This window comes from Tauraco erythrolophus, chromosome 26 (assembly GCF_009769465.1).
Source record: "Tauraco erythrolophus isolate bTauEry1 chromosome 26, bTauEry1.pri, whole genome shotgun sequence".
In the NCBI taxonomy this organism is placed as follows: Eukaryota; Metazoa; Chordata; class Aves; order Musophagiformes; family Musophagidae; genus Tauraco; species Tauraco erythrolophus.
In genome coordinates, this window is record NC_141490.1 from 6,002,345 (window position 1) to 6,018,058 (window position 15,714).

Below are 15,714 nucleotides of genomic sequence, written 5' to 3' on the forward strand. Positions count from 1 at the left end.
ACAACTCCTTTGTCTCCAGGTTGTGCATTTCAAGAAACTAAAATCGATATTCCAGTGTTGACATCAGAAGGGATAGGTGGTTGGGAGCCATGAGGCTTCTAATGATGATTGTAACAGGAAGTGTACCTGAATGTGTGTTGAAATAGAATGATGCAAACTGCAGCCATCTATGCTGATGAGAAATTAAAGTGAGGAAGAAGGGGATTTTTGGTGGAGTGACTTTGCTTTTAAGTGCACCAGAAAAATAAGCACTTGGAAGTATCATGCAGCTGATGGAAAACAACAGTGCCCTGTAATAAAGCTTTGCAGTATCAGACATGACATGTCTCCTAGATGTTTCAAAACTCCTTATTGCCTGTTCCTGTGTCATAAGTTTCTTCCTAACACACCCTGTTACTTACTGAGTAACTGCACCAAGAAGTGATGGGGGGATAGAAAAGGCAACTTCAGCATGCCATGAAAACTTGTTAGCACAGGTTATTCCACCATGCCTGATGGAGCAGGCACTGAATCAGACCTGATTGTGGAGGGAGGGGTAGATTTTTTGTTGTTGTTGAATTGCACTTATCTTCAAGGATACTGGAAGTGAATCTACGTTTATTCAGCAGGACAAGTCCCGAGGCTTTTGTGTTTGATGTTGTTCATTGCCGTGCCATTTGTTAAGATGATTTGGCTTTTAATCCACCAGTGAACACTGAATGAAGAATTCAATCATGAATCAGGTCTCTTCTTTTGCTTGCCAGTAATACAAGCCATTTTTATTTTCAATTTCAGGTTTCTTTTGCAGCACAAGACAAAAATAAATTATGAGTGGAAAGAAGTTAAAATTGTTCCTCTTGAGCAACTCTCTTGCATCAATGCCTAATCCTTCCATTATGTGTGATATCATTAATCATTCTGTTATAATATTTGACACATATTTGTGGGACAAATTCAGATCTAATGTAAAAGCTGCAATAATACTGACTTATGTGGAACTGCAGCTAATTATAGCATGTCTGAATTTTCATCTTTCATGAAAGACCGCTATAAAATGAACAACCTTTCACGCTGCTGAAATGGGATGGAGTGAGACTGGCAAGGAGACAAGGGGAAAGGAAAGAAATATTGTCCAAGGACAACAGGAGAAATCTCAGCATTGTAGTGTGCCAATATCTGGAAAATATGCTCAGTTGTTGGTGGATTCTTTTTGGGTTTTGTGTGGTTTTTTTTTCTTTAAGCTCTCGTATGGCTTCTCTACCACAAACTGCACTGCTCAGCTTATTTAAGTTGGAATAGTTTGGTTGCCTTGATAGATGAAGGACTGATCCTGCCATTGTCAGAGACTAAACACCACTTTTGTCTTCACGAACGGACTAGAAGAGAGAAAAATGACAGGATGTCTTCAGCCCAATGTAGGAAGATATTATGACATAAGAGGGTGAGAGTTTACTAAATATCTTCTGCAATGCAGCCTCTCCTTCCCCTCTCCCTGCAGTATCTTGACTGTGCCTTTATTTGTAGACCTCTAGACCCCCTGCTGCTTTTGTTCCACGTATCAGGTTAGGTGTTTGCTACAGCTCTTTGAAAAAAGCACCAGGAGTTACTCTGCCTGGAGATCCTGCCAGTGCCCGAAACCTGGCATCCATCTAGCGCGAGAAAATGAGCAGCATAAATACCCAGTCTGTACATTTTGCAAACTGATTATTAGCTGAAAAGGTGGTTAGGCTCTCTGCTATTTTTTGCACTTGGGATTCTAAATCTGAGTGTGGGCTCATTACTCTATTGAATTATATATTAGAGGTAATTTCCTTTCCTGGATAGTGAATCCTACAGATGTGCATATCTATTCCAAAAAGGATTGCTTGTATCTTTCCGATGCTGTGTTTGTCTAGTGTAGTCTTCCTCTTCAGACAAACAAATTGTCTGGTTAAATTCATTGTAATCATTGGTTTTGCCCTCCATCTAGAAAATGAGAGGAGATCATAGATTTAGCACATTTTCCAGATGTTAAGATTCATATGCAGAGTACTGAAGGAGCATCAGCTTCCTTGAGCAGCTATGCTCTTGTTGGGCTTGCCTTACGCATCCTCAACTGATGTGTTTTTCATTTTCCAATGCATTGCCAGCTTTCCTGTGCTGATGTGCTCCAGCAAAGCAGTAGTATTTCTACACCTAAAAGAAGGGGTAACTTTGAAGCTTGAAGTTAGGGTAGAGTGAGTGTTAATGTTACGATAGGTTCCTTGATAGTCTGTTACATGCTGTAGGCCAGGATCATGCTGGTTTTGATTAACGTAGCACAAATTTGTTTAAATCTCCCCCAGAAAAATCTGAGAATACCTGCGAAAAGTTATGTGAACGCCAGATTGACGGCACTGTTTCAGGCACAGAACATAGCAGTAGGAAAAGGGATTCATTGGTACAATAAAGGGTACACTTTTCCCTCTCTCCCCTGCCAAGAATCACAGAATGTTAGGGATTGGAAGGGACCTCAAGGGATGATCCAGTCCAATCCCCCTGCTGGAGCAGAACCACCTAGATCAGATCACTCAAGAATGTGTCCAGGTGGGTTTTGAACATCTCCAGAGAAGGAGACTCCACAACCTCTCTCTCCACAAACCTCTCTTTTAAAGATGTCTTTGAGTAGAAACAGAAGGGCTTGTTCTCCACCGGTCTACAGTGTCACCTCCTTTTCCCACATCCCTGTGCTGGATATAAGCCCAGTTTCTCCAGTGGTTTCCATTCTTTCATTGCTGCTGGGCTTCCTACACTTTGCCTGCAATGTGTTATCCTTCTGACTTGCAGATGGAAGACTGAGTTGTGAAACTGCAGGAACCCCAGACTTCCACAAGGAAATTTTGCAGCCAAATGGAGATGTCCAATTCCAGAGTAGGTTGGCAACTCCCTGATGTTATTCATGGGTTTTGGGGAAGCGTTATTTCCCAAAGGCACTTGTATAATTGGATGTTGGATCAAGTTTTAGTTGACTAATAAAAGTTTTGCATTGCTTTACGCCCTCATACAGCCTTGTTAACAAAAAGAGGTCCTGTCCTAAGCGCAGTACAGCTCGTGATGAGTTGTGGCAGTTAACTGCACATCATTCATTTAAGCTGTGTGGTATATTTTTTTTTCTAGAAGCTGTTTAGTGTTTCTTATATTGCTGAATTGAGCAGGAACAAGTTCTCTGGACTCAAGCCCTCCATGTGCTGTAGTCATTTTCTAAATTCAGTTTGCATTCTACCTCCTAAACCCAAGGCTGACTCAGCTCTACCTCTGTAACCTCAAACTCGTGCTTATCTGTCACGTAGAGCTAGTACAAATATGGTCCACCATATAAATCTTCAATCGAGTTTTTTAATTAAAAGAACTGCATAATGTTACCATTGACAGGCTAGATCAATTTTGTGCTTTGATTTGTGGAGTTTAAGAGAACGGTGAGAATATCCAAAGACTGACTTGATTCTGTGAGCTCATTTTCCAGGTACTGGTTGGGATCTCAGCATGTCAGTTTGCTAAAGTTCCTGCTCTCAGTGACTTTAATGGTAGTAGACACATTCCTTCCTTAATTTTGTTTGTCCTTTTTATCAAGAGATTAACATTGCCCTTTCAGGGCGCGTTTTTGCAGTCATAAATCTGCTCTTTCTGTCAACAGAGTAGTGGTCTTGCAAGTGATAATGGGCAGAGGTATTCACTTGAAGTGTTTCTTCTAGAATAAACAGTAGCAGCTGAAGGTGAGGATGAGATTTTCAGTACTTTGTTAGCACAGGTGTGCTGGGAAAGGGGCACTAAAAGCCCTGGAATAATGAAGCATATAAAATAGAATTCTTGGAATTCGGAAAGCTGCCACCTACCTAACAGTTAACAATGGGAAAGGTGTTCTAGGGAATGCTGCAGCCTTGCAGCATTCCTGCAAAGTGGTGGTGTTGTCACAGGCAATGGATAACTGCAAGTTCTCATCTGGAATGTATCTGTGTGCTAAATGAACCATGACCAGTGTGAGTGTCAGCTTACCTGCAGCAGTGTAACCTCCGTTTCTGCGTTGACTAGTACTCGTCTGAAAGCAACCACCTCCTTGCTGGAAGTGTTTGGGATTTTGCAACTGTTAGAATCACGTTTTCGTTTTGCTGGAGACTCAGTCTCCATCTCCTTTAATTTAGTTGCATTCAGAGCTCTTGGTGAGCACCATGGAAAGAACAAGATCTGGTGGCTTAGAACTTTTTTTTTCTGGGGGCTTTTTTTTCCCTAGGGAGGACTCCATATGAATGGGAATATTTAGATTTAGAGCAGACTTTGATTAGATCAGGAAGAAATTTTTCACACAGAGGGTGGTGAGGCACTGGAACAGGTTGCCCCAAGGAGTTGTGGCTGCCCCATCCCTGGCAGTGTTCAAGGCCAGGTTGGATGAGGCTTTGGGCAACCTGGTGTAGTGGAGGGTGTCCCTGCCCATGGCAGGGGGGTTGGAACTGGATGATCATTGAGGTCCCTTCCAACCCGAACCATTCTGTGATTCTATGATTTTATTCTTCAGACTTTGATTTGTTGCTTGTTTCTTAGGTAGTGAACCGAGCATCGATGGGTGGTCTTGCTTCTGCAGCGGAATATGGTGTGTTACAGTCTCACAGCAGAACTTTGGCTCTTACACACTGGTGTGTCTGCAGTGTAGAAGGAGAAGGCTGTAGTACTGAAGGTGAGAGGCTTCCCCAAAAGTCACCAGATTGAAATTGCTATTCAGAAAAACGAGGATAATGCTGTTGCAGTCAAGGCTGTCTCAGTAAAAACATTCTAAGTGAATCCAGTGCCTGTTTGGTGTGTCCTGGCTGCCTGTGGGGATGCTGCTTGCTTTTGTGTGAAGAGCTGCTGTCCTCCCATGAATTACTGTGTCTGAACAGGCTGAGGCAGAGGATGGGTGTATTCTGGTTGTGCTGTTGCTCCGATCTCTGACGCTGGCATCCCGTGGCTGTGGAAATTCAGGCTCTCTTGAGGGGCCCTCATGCTTTGCAAGCCTCTGTACTGAGATCTTTGGGATGTGGTTACAAGAGATACTCAGCAACCTGCGTCCAACTACTTCAGCTTCTCCTGTGCCCCCAAAATTGAGGCTTTGCGTACTCCAAATTAACAAGCCCTTTTTTTTCAGCTTTTTCACCCTCCTCTAAAGGCATTAGCTGACAGAGGAGTTGTGAACTTTAATTCTCACCAAGCACTACGTAAATAATAAGTATTAAAAGTATATTAATTCATATAGCACTTTAAAGGCTATATAAATTAAGCCTCGAATGAAAGCCCCTATCCATAGATTCATAAAGAGCTTGTACTTTTTGGCCTGGGGAGAAAGAAAAATATCTCCTTTTGCAAGAAAAGGGAAAAGCTTCACTTGAAATGTCCTGCTATTTACTCATGTATTCACATTGCACAATAAAATATTTACATTAAAATGTATCAATTTTCAAAAAGAACTTGTTAACTCCGTTTTCCAACTGAATTTGGCCAAGTTGAAAATTATCTATGCCAGAGGACTGCAGTAAAAGAGATTTAAGGGTTTTCAAATACTATAAAGAAGAGACTATAATAAGTGACTAGTGGACCAGTCAGCTGTTTTAATTAAAACTGGGCTGCTTATTGATCTAAGGTACAGATTTACCCCCATCTGCAACATTTCAGCAATATTCCCTTCGACCATTCCAGAAAATAGCACTTGTAAGAGGCACTAAAGAATATGGAAGTTGAGAATAGGAATGTTTTACAACTCTGCGACGCTTTGTACAAAGATCTTTTTTTTTTCCACCCCATGTTAAGCGCTTTATGGATTTTCATACAAAAATGGAAGTGAATATATAGAATCTATAGGATACTACTTTTCTGACGTCATTCTAAGGAGTTCACTGATTGTTATTGCTTTAAAACCCCAGAAGTCTAAAATGTGTTAGTTTACATCAGATTTCTAAAGGTCTCGTGTCTAAAAATGTTCTTGCAACAGAAACCAGGGGGATCTTTAGTGGTTACATCTTCAAGGTGGGCACTTGTCATCCCTGAGTTGACTGACGCATATCTTCATTGTGAAAGTCAAAGAAAATACTGAAAATGGGTTAATAAATATTTTGCCCCTGTATGGAAGGGCTGCTCTACCAGCAGCTGTGCTTGGTAGCTCTGCTTGTCTTTGAAGGGCTTGTTTGTTGTTTTTTTTTTCTTTTTAATTTCTTTTTATATTAAAGCAGTGTCAGTGCAAATTTGGCACAGTTGGGTTTTGAAATAAAAACCCGTGTCCTTAAACAGCAGCACCAGCTGTGGCAGAACATCTGTGCGGAAAGAAGCCGACGCTGCGCTCCGGTTGTTCGGAAGAAACGGGAGGCAGCGGCTGTTGTGCCCTGAACTGGAGAAGGTGGTGATGTACTGGGAGAAGGTGGGGATGTCTCGCCGGGATAAACACCCGCTTAATTAAAGTTTATGGAGAGCTTTGCTGTGTTTGCAGAGCGCGGCAGCACGCGCGCAGTCGTCTCTTCCAGATAACGCCGGCAGGATGAAGCAACCTGGGATTTTTTTTTGCAACAGCTGTATTTTAAGGAGAGAAAAAAAAAAAAAAAAAAAAAGAAAAAATAATAAGAAAATGCGCAATTGCTGTGGTTTTTATTGGGAAGCAGGGAAGGCTTGGAGCTTGCTGGCGAGGGGTTTTAAGGAATGTGGGATAGATGGAGCCAGTTTTTAGAGCGGAGAAACCTCTTTTATCTTCTTTTTAGATAAGGAAACTGCCTCGTTATCTTTTTATGGCCCCAACAAACCGCCGCCTCACCGCAGCGGCCCGGAGGAGCGAGGAGGCCGGAGGGCTTTGGGTCCGTGCTGCCAGCCGCCGTCCTGCCCCTCAGCCTTTTAGGCTCCTGGGTGTCAGGAATTTCGCGTGTAAAAAAAAATAAATTTATTTTAATAAAATAAAAATAAAGAGAGGGGTAAAAACTCCCCGGGGGTGTTTCCCCTGCCCGGGGTCTCTCGGCCCTCAGCTCTGGCCGCCATTTCCCTGCGGGGCGGGAGGGCAGCGCGCCCCGCGCCCCCTCCTATTGGCTGGTAGTGGGGAAAGGAGGCGTGTCTCCATTGGCCCACCGCCCCTTACTCACCGAGGCGCGGGCGCGGCGATTGGCCCGCAACCGGGGGGCTACCGGCCGTCCCTCCCCCGCCGCTCCGCCATAGGCCAGTGCGGCGGGGCGGGGCGGGGCCTGGCGAGGCGGCTCCCGCGGGGGGCGCTGAGGCCGCAGTAGCGCGTTGGGCGGCGGCGGAGGAAGGTGGCGGCGATGGGTTCGGCGCGGCGCTTCCCGCTCCTGCTTTTCCTGGCGCTCGCCGGCCTTGCGGCTACTCTCGCCGGCTACATCGAGGTGGGTCCGGGCTGCGGGCGGCCCTCGGGGGCTCCGCGCCGCTGCGGCAGCGGGGGCGGCTCCGCTTCCCCCGGGAGGGGTGCGCGGTGCAGCCCGCGGGGATGGAGGGGCCGGGCGTTGGCTGGCGGCGCCGGAGGGTGGAGGGGAGGCCGTGGGGAAAGCGGGCTCCGTGGTGGGGACTTTCTCGCCGTTTTCCCGTTTTTTTTTCCCCCGGTTCGGGGGTGAGGGGCTGGGGGGGGGGGGGGAGCTGCGCTATCGGCCCGGGTCAACCTGCCCGGGGGGTTGCGGGGGGACGGAGGACGCTGAGCGGCGCCTTCGGAGTGTCTCCGCCCGCGGGGAAGGAGCGGGAGGTTGAGCGGCGCCTGCGAGACCTTCGGCGGTGGGTCGGTGTTTTCCGGGTGTTTTCGGGAAAGCCCTCCCGAGCCGCGCGCCGCCCCTCGCTTACCCGTCCGGAGATCGGGTGGTTTGGCGGCTTCGTTTCACTGGGATGGCTGGGATTTCGGTGGGGTGTTTTTTTTGAGAAGTGACCTCCGCATTCTTGGCACGGCGGCAGGAGCCGCGAGCTTCAGATTGGTCTAGAAGCTCACAAGAGGGCAGTTCGGTGGGGAAAAGGCTTGGTGAAACAAATCCGCTTGAGAGATCCCGGATAAACCTTCGGGATCCTTAACTGTTACCTTTTCTTTTGGGGGGATGCTCCAGCCAAGCGTAAAGAGTGTAAATTTGGTGTAAAAACAGCTTGGATGCTGCAGATCATATATACATGCACACACATGTGTTATCTATCAGAATATATATATTACATTCGTATTTCTATGTATGGAAGTGATGGGAAGGGGGGAAATTCTAACTGTATCCCGAAAAATAAAAACTTTGGGTAATCTAGCTATCTAAACGACAAGATGGGAAGGAAAAAAAAAAATCTCGGTTGCAAAACTTCACGCTGTAACGTAGCGAAATACACGCTGAGCTTTAAACATGGCACGTAAATAGAGTTTAATAATCTACGCCTGGATGTTGTTTGGAAATGCAAAACGGCTGCATCCGTGGATAAAGAGGCTTGTGGCTGCTGGTGAATGGCTTGATTTGACAGTTCCCAGTAAAATTTAACAAGCTGGGTTAAGCAGAACATCTACCTCGGTGCGATGCAAAAATCTGATAGTGGTATTTACCAACATGGCTCTTCAATATTTTTAGTTTGTGTCGTGTGAAGTTAGTCTGGTCAATGACTTTTACTTATTCAGCTGCTATTCCACCTACTTCGCACCAGCCTTCCTGTTAGATTTCTGTAAACCCATGGAAGGCGGTGATAATTTTCTTTGGAAAAGAAGGTTATCTTGCAGGAGAGATAAGTTAACGCTGGGTAGGGCTGCTCTGAGGGAGCCCGGCTAATGCCACGATCAGGTTACTTGGCCTTGCCTTGGTGGCAGGGGACTTTTCCTGGCTGCTCCGCGGTGGCCGGGTTAAATCTAATCTCTTGCACCTGTTTGGAAACTCCTCCAGCCGTGGGTCACTTCCTCCGTCATATCCGAGACAAATTCGGCTGCTATGCACATCCCTTCTGGAAGCTGCTGCTGATGGACGTGTGTGCTACAAAATGCCGGGTTGGAAAACGAGCGTAGGTGTGATTTTATTCCAAAGCTTTGTGTGCATCTGATGAAGTAGATCCCAGGATTGGCAAAGGGTTTGGCACAGGGGGGAGGGCACCAACGTCACACCTCGGCACCGCAGGAGGGGCTGGTGGCTCCGGAGAATGGAGGTGTTGACCTCTTGGCAAAGGATTGCAGTGAAACCCTTTCTGCCTCGTTCTTTTCCAGAGGATGATGATGGGGTTGGTTTTACAGGCTGCGGGGTTGGCTCCCAACCTGCAGCAGCCTGGTCTCTGCCGGCACGGGTCGCTTCTGGCGTGGGGTTCCGCCAGTGCAGCAGGATGTCCTCCGTCCCTCCTCAATCCGCTCGGCCATTCCTGCTGCAGGATTTCTGCACCCTCTGAAGGCGCCGCAGCCGCTTTGATCCGCTGACACAAAATGTCAGCTGTGACATTTTTAATTCTTATTTTGGCTGCGTCCTCTTCCCATTGTCTTGTCTAAGGGGGATGGCAGCTCTCGAGCTGTGAGATTTTCTCAAGAATAGTATCACGACACTTAGGAAGCGAAATGGTTACTGCTTTTGGGTTTGATACTGTGATCGTTACTGGATGCTGTCAGGTAACGTGATGAAAAATATGCAAGGTATTGGTTATTTTTTTGTAATAATAAAGATAACGTTTGAAAGTGCACTGGATTTAAGGAAAACGCATAGCAGTGTCTGCAATTATTAGTTTAGTTGGATTGGCACGGTCCCATTAGGTGGATTTTCTTTCGCTTGATTATCTTAGCTGCCAGTCCCTGTCCCTGAAACACCCGCTAATCTTCTTATCGACTACAATTTGTTTTTCTGTCTTTCTTGCACGGAGAAGGGGAGTGGCAGATATTTTCTTTTTAAATTTTTGAGTATGTGAACCTTTTAATAGGGCGTTCCCAGGGGCTTGTCATCGGTGACAGTCAGTCTCCCTTTCAGATCGTTGTGTGCTGATGGCAGATAACCGTAGACAATCTCTCCTCCAAATGAATTGGAATAGAAGAGCTTGGAGAAATCACTGATACCCAGGAATTAATATTTTTTTTTCCATAGTATGTGTCCTAGGGTTGTGTCTGAATTCAGTAACGGCTGTGTTTTGCTTGTGAAGTCCCCAAGAACTTCAAATAGGACGCTGATGCCAACTGGAAAAAGAAAATAAATCTATTCTAATTTGATCTGTATTCCAGTGATAAACTACTTCTGCTGAGACCTTAAGGCCTTTAAAGATGCAAAGTTTCTTTTTTATCACTTGACCTTTTTGAATAATGAAATCTGAGGCGATGCAGGCTCAATATTGCTTTTTTTTAATCACCTCTGGTTTTGGTGGTCTTTTCCCAAAGCTGTCTTGAACACTTACGTCTGTTACCTGCCTGTTTCAAATTACCAGGATCTGAGGTGAGGAAAAAAAAAAACACCAACCCCAAGGGTGCATTTTATAGCAGAATTGTGCATTTCACGTTGTTATTTTTGTATTGTGTGCTTAAATCCTCACCGAGGAAAATATCAGCCTTGTGCCATTTCTGCAGACCTTAGGGACTTCTGATTGCCTGCTGCATTGAACAAAGAACTCCACCTAGGGGAAATTTCCACTTCTGTGTTGAAATCGTGGGTAGGAACAGCTCAGTAAAATTCCAGTCCTGAGCATGTGGCCTTCAGTTTGCTTTCAGTTCCTAAAACTTCCCTTCCCAGTAAGTGTTAGGAAATTTAGTTTCCTATGAAAAGTGACTGTGTGCAACGCCTCTTCTGAGCCTGAGCAAAAGCTTCTCCGAAGCAGAGATACATAGAAGGAAAAAAAAGCAAATCAGATGGATGTCTGATGTTGCAGGGAGCCTCTGGAATTTCTGCTGCGTTGTAGAATGCCACGTGAAGGTAAGCCCCGCTCTTTGGAGAAGGTTTTCATCTCTTCTTGTTTTACATCTGAAATACTTACGACCTGTCTTAAAGGTGATTTTAGGCATTAATATCTCTGCCGGCGATTAAATGATTTTTTTGTTAATATGTTCATTGCGTCACCTGGGTTATTCAAAACTTACTCCGTAGGAGGCTTCAGCTGGATGTGCACCTCGTAGTGCAAGAAAGGATTAATGCACTGTCCGTGTTCTATGTACCAGTTGTGCTTCTCTCTAGCTGGTGCTTCTAAAAATCCTACATTTTTCCTGAGTACGTGTCTTTCGGAGGCGTGTGGACTCAATCTTGTCAACATAAGTTATTTTGACTGCAGCATCTGCTTCTGCAAATGTATGTAAAGCACAACCTTGTTCTTCAGTTGAAAATAGAAGAGAAATACGCTCTCCATGACCATCATAGAATGGTTAGGGTTGGAAGGGACCTCAAAGATCATCCAGTTTCAACCCCTCTGCCATGGGCAGGGACACCTTCCACTACACCAGGTTGCCCAAAGCCTCATCCAACCTGGTCTTGAACACTGCCAGGGATGGGGCAGGCACAAGTTCTCTGGGCAACCCGTTCCAGTACCTCACCACATCTCTCTCTTGTTAGAATAACAAAGACTTTACATCTGTTTCTGTACTTTGGCGTTTCAGACTCTTCTCGTTAAGTACTTGGGTTTTCCAAATTGATGTAATCCTTCAGCTTGCTCTCGTGCTACTTACGTGCAGTAGAACTTCATGTCATTGATTTTTAGTTCGTGCAGTCAGCACCTCTGAAACTTACTGTTAATTTAAGGTGATGCTCGCTCTTAATTGGAATGCTTCAAATACTTGCAATGGCCTAGAAACCATTCCATAAGGCTTCTAATTTGGAACTGTGCTTTGGACTTGAGAGATTGCCCCTTTCACCTCTAAAAGTGCAAATATTGTGCAAAGTCTCAAAGTAACTTTGGGCGAGAGAGATGTATATATAGAGAGATGCTTATTGTCTGCTTACTAGTGTGCATTATAAAGCACTAAGAATGAAGGTGTGAGCGGAGTAAATTATCGCGTTGACCAAAATGGCATACTTAATCCTTTCCTCTGGTTCAGGAGAGCTGGTGGCTCCTCCTTGGAATCAGTTGGCCAAAAGGGAACTTCGGCGTGTGGCTACCGTTAGGTACATAGAGCAGGTCGTGCTTCAGGTTGGGTGCTATAGGGGACAGAAACCAATGAGGCAGTGCACAGGGAAACGTGCATTTCTGGAGAAACAGTTTGGCTGCCTCTTTTGAGAGTAATTTCTTAACATTAGATTTGCACTTCTTTTAATGTGGGAATCCCAGCAACTGTAAGCGGGGATGTACTCCTCATGGAGATCTTGCATGCAGATAACACTTTTCTTTTTTTTCCCAACTTGTTCAGCACTAGATTTACTACCTTCACCCCCATCTGCCTTCTCAGTTGGAGTTAAATATATATTTCTGACTACACTTTCTCTAAGCTCTTCTGCCTCATGCGAGAACATGGAAAATCCACATGCAAAAGGAGACAGAAGTCAAAGTCACCTTCTAGCCTGGCTTTTAAATGGTCAATAAGTTCTAATGCTTGCTCCGCAGGCTGATTGAGTTGATGTTTTTTGTTTAAGTTTGAACTTGAGACGAATGGACAAAATACTCGTGTTCTGCAAATGGTGCTAAACTAATCTTTCTAACAGCAAAACACAGCCCGCTTGGCTTTATGTAGTCAGGTGTCCACCTGACCAGACACGCGTGCGGCTAAGCTGCTTACCAGCACTTCGTGTTGAAGTGCTAGAGTGGATGTTTTGTGCATAGCCAGTGGGGAAAAGAATGTGTTTGTTATTTTTGAGAGATCGACCCATATATGTATTAAATGTAGTTAGAACGTTTGGTTGGCATATTTTGTGCTGTCAGCCGTGATCATGTTCTGGTGCAAATTTAGACATTTTTGATTTTTATCTTTAGCTACATGCTAGTCATGGAATGGTTTGGGTTGGAAGAGACCTCGAAGATCATCTAGTTCCAACCCCCCTGCCATGAGCAGGGACACCCTCCACTGCACCAGGTTGCTCAAAGCCTCATCCAACCTGGCCTTGAACACTGCCAGGGATGGGGCAGCCACAACTTCTCTGGGCAACCTGTTCCAGTGCCTCACCACCCTCCAGAAAGTATTTTGTTTTCTGTTACAGGCGTACCTGGTTCCTGAACGTGCGTGTATGTATTTCTTCATCCATTTTAGAGATCAAGGCTTGATCTCTCCTGGCCAAACTGGCACAGTAGGCACAGTGAGGACTGCTGCTTTTGGGCTACCACGATGTTGGTGTGTTGACCCCAAGGAAATGGCATCACTTGAGGTGTCTTTTTCCCCTGCAGATATTTTTCTAAAGATTTTAAGCCTTGCAGTGACATCTTTTAGTGGTACTTTGGGGGAATTCTTAGTTTTGAAGCCTCCTGAACAGTGTCTGGCTACAGAGTTTTGCAAGTGCCTTTCTGGGGGATTCCTCCTCTGACAATTCCATGAGTTATTTTGACTACTAGGATTTCCTGTACGCATAGGTTGCTGTGGCTGGACAAGCCCTTCGGTTTACGAAGCAGGGCCTGAAGTTGTCATGCCATGCAGTGCCCAAGCTTCAGAGAAGTCTACAGAGGAGAACAAATCAATAATTGTTTGGCTCGGATGGCTTTTCTGTGTTTTGAGACTAACTGAAAATTGTTATGAAACGATGACTTTGAGTTCCAGGTTTTTCAAGTCACCAAATAAGAAGGGCTTAAAAATTGCCAGCATAATTTAGATGCAGCCTGAAAAAAAAAACCCCAACAAAAAAACCCAACAGAAACCACAGAAGGTGGGAGCTGACTCTTCTTTCCTGGTAGTTTTGGTGAAGCTATGTGTGTCTTAGCTCCGGGGTAAGGCGTTGAGTCATCACGTTACGGGTTCACCTCGACTATGCATGGTGGGACTGATGCGTGGTGTCGTGCAGAGGTGCAGCGTGGATGATAACTGTGCTTCAGCACTCGGATTCCAGGCTGTGGCTCAGTGACACGTTTAAGTAATTTCATACAATAAGCTTTTTTCCTATCAAAATTACATCAGTCAAAAGTATGTTCTGAGTCAGGTCAAGGACAGACGGACAGACACACAAGCACATGGAGATGTCTGGGCTGTGGTTCCTCCTTACTGTGACAGTAGGTTGATCCTTAGTGAAGTTTCCGTTGAGGAGCAGCTAATTACCATGTCCTAACTGGTGACTTCATGTTTAAATAAAAGTAGTGTTTAACCTTGAAACTTCCCATACTCATGTAGGTCTTTTCTTCCAACAACCTTTTGCTGCTTAGGTTTTATTTTCAAATGTCTGATACGTTCTGAGGTGTTGGTCAGTGGTTTGAGTTTTTTAATTCCTGCAGTAGAGAGAGTGTTAACTCTCTGCTGTAACAGGGGGTTGCATTTTCCTGTGCAGGTGCTGTGCTTGGGTCACTAAAATAGTCAGTGAGGAGACCTCAGAAGTCATCATCTCATGATGTTCTTGCAAAGGTGACGCAGAGGTTTGGTAAACTACTTGGTATTTGGTTGGAACTAGATGATCTTTGAGGTCCCTTCCAACCCTAACCATTCTATGATTATATTTTCCAGGAGTTGCCCTATGCTAACTTTGAGATGCTTAAACCAGAAGCCAAACATTTGCGTTTTTGATCTTTGCGCTTTTCTCTAAAGGCTCTTCTGTTATTTTTAGCTCCAGCTCCCTGCCAAAAGCTTTGTCCCTATTGTTTCGGATTTCGGATGGACGAATCCCACTACTTACGATGTCATTGCGTAGTGTGAAGTGACAGCAGCAAGAAGAAAAATCTTGCCGATGCCATCTGTTACAACAAACATGATGCACTCCTGTTGGATTTCAAGCGGATTTGGATTGCGTATTCACAACGGAAGCTGGTGTCTGCTTAGGCATGTGGTAGCCTCCAGCACAAAGCTTTTAATCACCAGATTCTCTATATGGTTTTGGACTTGGCAGGACACATTGCCAGGTCCGAGTGAAGTAGCAGAGTGTTTTTATCGGTGTTTAATCTTTTCCCATTCATATTGGGACTAGTAACTTGCCAAAAATGGCCCTAGAGGAACCTGCATGAATTAGTATAATTCACTAATACCAAACGGCGGTTGACTTCTTAACGCTGGTAGTCTTACAGTAATTGTGGCCTGAAATAGAGAGGGGCAGATTTGCTTTAATCTCCTAAGTATTCCTCTCAAAAGATTAAATGCAAAATGTTGATTCAAACCTGTGGCTCGAGTTCCCTGGGAGTGTTTCGGCGTTTGAACGTGAGTCTTTTCTCTGCATAATTTATCAAAGCCCTTGCTGAAGAAATGGGATGTGATGTCTGGTTCGTTTCACGCAGCGAGATCCCATCCACGTTTAGAAACCCTGAAGAATGAACCGGCATCGGGATCCAAGCTGAGCCCGTTAGAAGATTAATTCTCAGGTGGAGGGTATGGCAGAGCTCAGGCATGTGCTTAAATGTCGCTGCACAAAAGGGAAACGGAGAAGTTGTTGAGGGTCCACGTTATCGTGGAAACCCGTTATTGCTCGGGAATGGCACAGGATGCTCGCAGCTCCCACTTGGACTGTTGGAATAAGATTAAGTGCCTCTGAGTAGTTTGAGTTGTGGGGTTTCGGATGACTGCTTCATTTTCTGAGTCTTGAAGTGGAGCCTCGTAGCCTCAGCAGTGGAGAAGGTTTTGGTTTTCTTGGTAGCCAGCCAAAAAAGTTGGGCATTTGTGTTTGCGACGCGTGGGTGCGTTAGAGCTCAGCCTTCAGACACAGATGTACACGGTGCTGTGGGCTGAACTGGGCAAGAGCCAGACCCCAGAAGAGGCCGAGT

The 15,714-nt window shown here is 45.2% G+C and overlaps 1 protein-coding gene across 1 annotated transcript in view; it reads left to right on the forward strand.

Moving 5' to 3' along the window:
* The first annotated feature begins 7,256 nt into the window (after positions 1-7,256).
* Positions 7,257-15,714, forward strand: part of APLP2 (amyloid beta precursor like protein 2) — a 45,810-nt gene continuing 37,352 nt past the window's right edge. The window contains exon 1 of the mRNA XM_086627053.1: positions 7,257-7,337. Within this exon, the coding sequence (XP_086483179.1) occupies positions 7,257-7,337 (81 nt within the window). The remainder of the gene's footprint in view (positions 7,338-15,714) is intronic.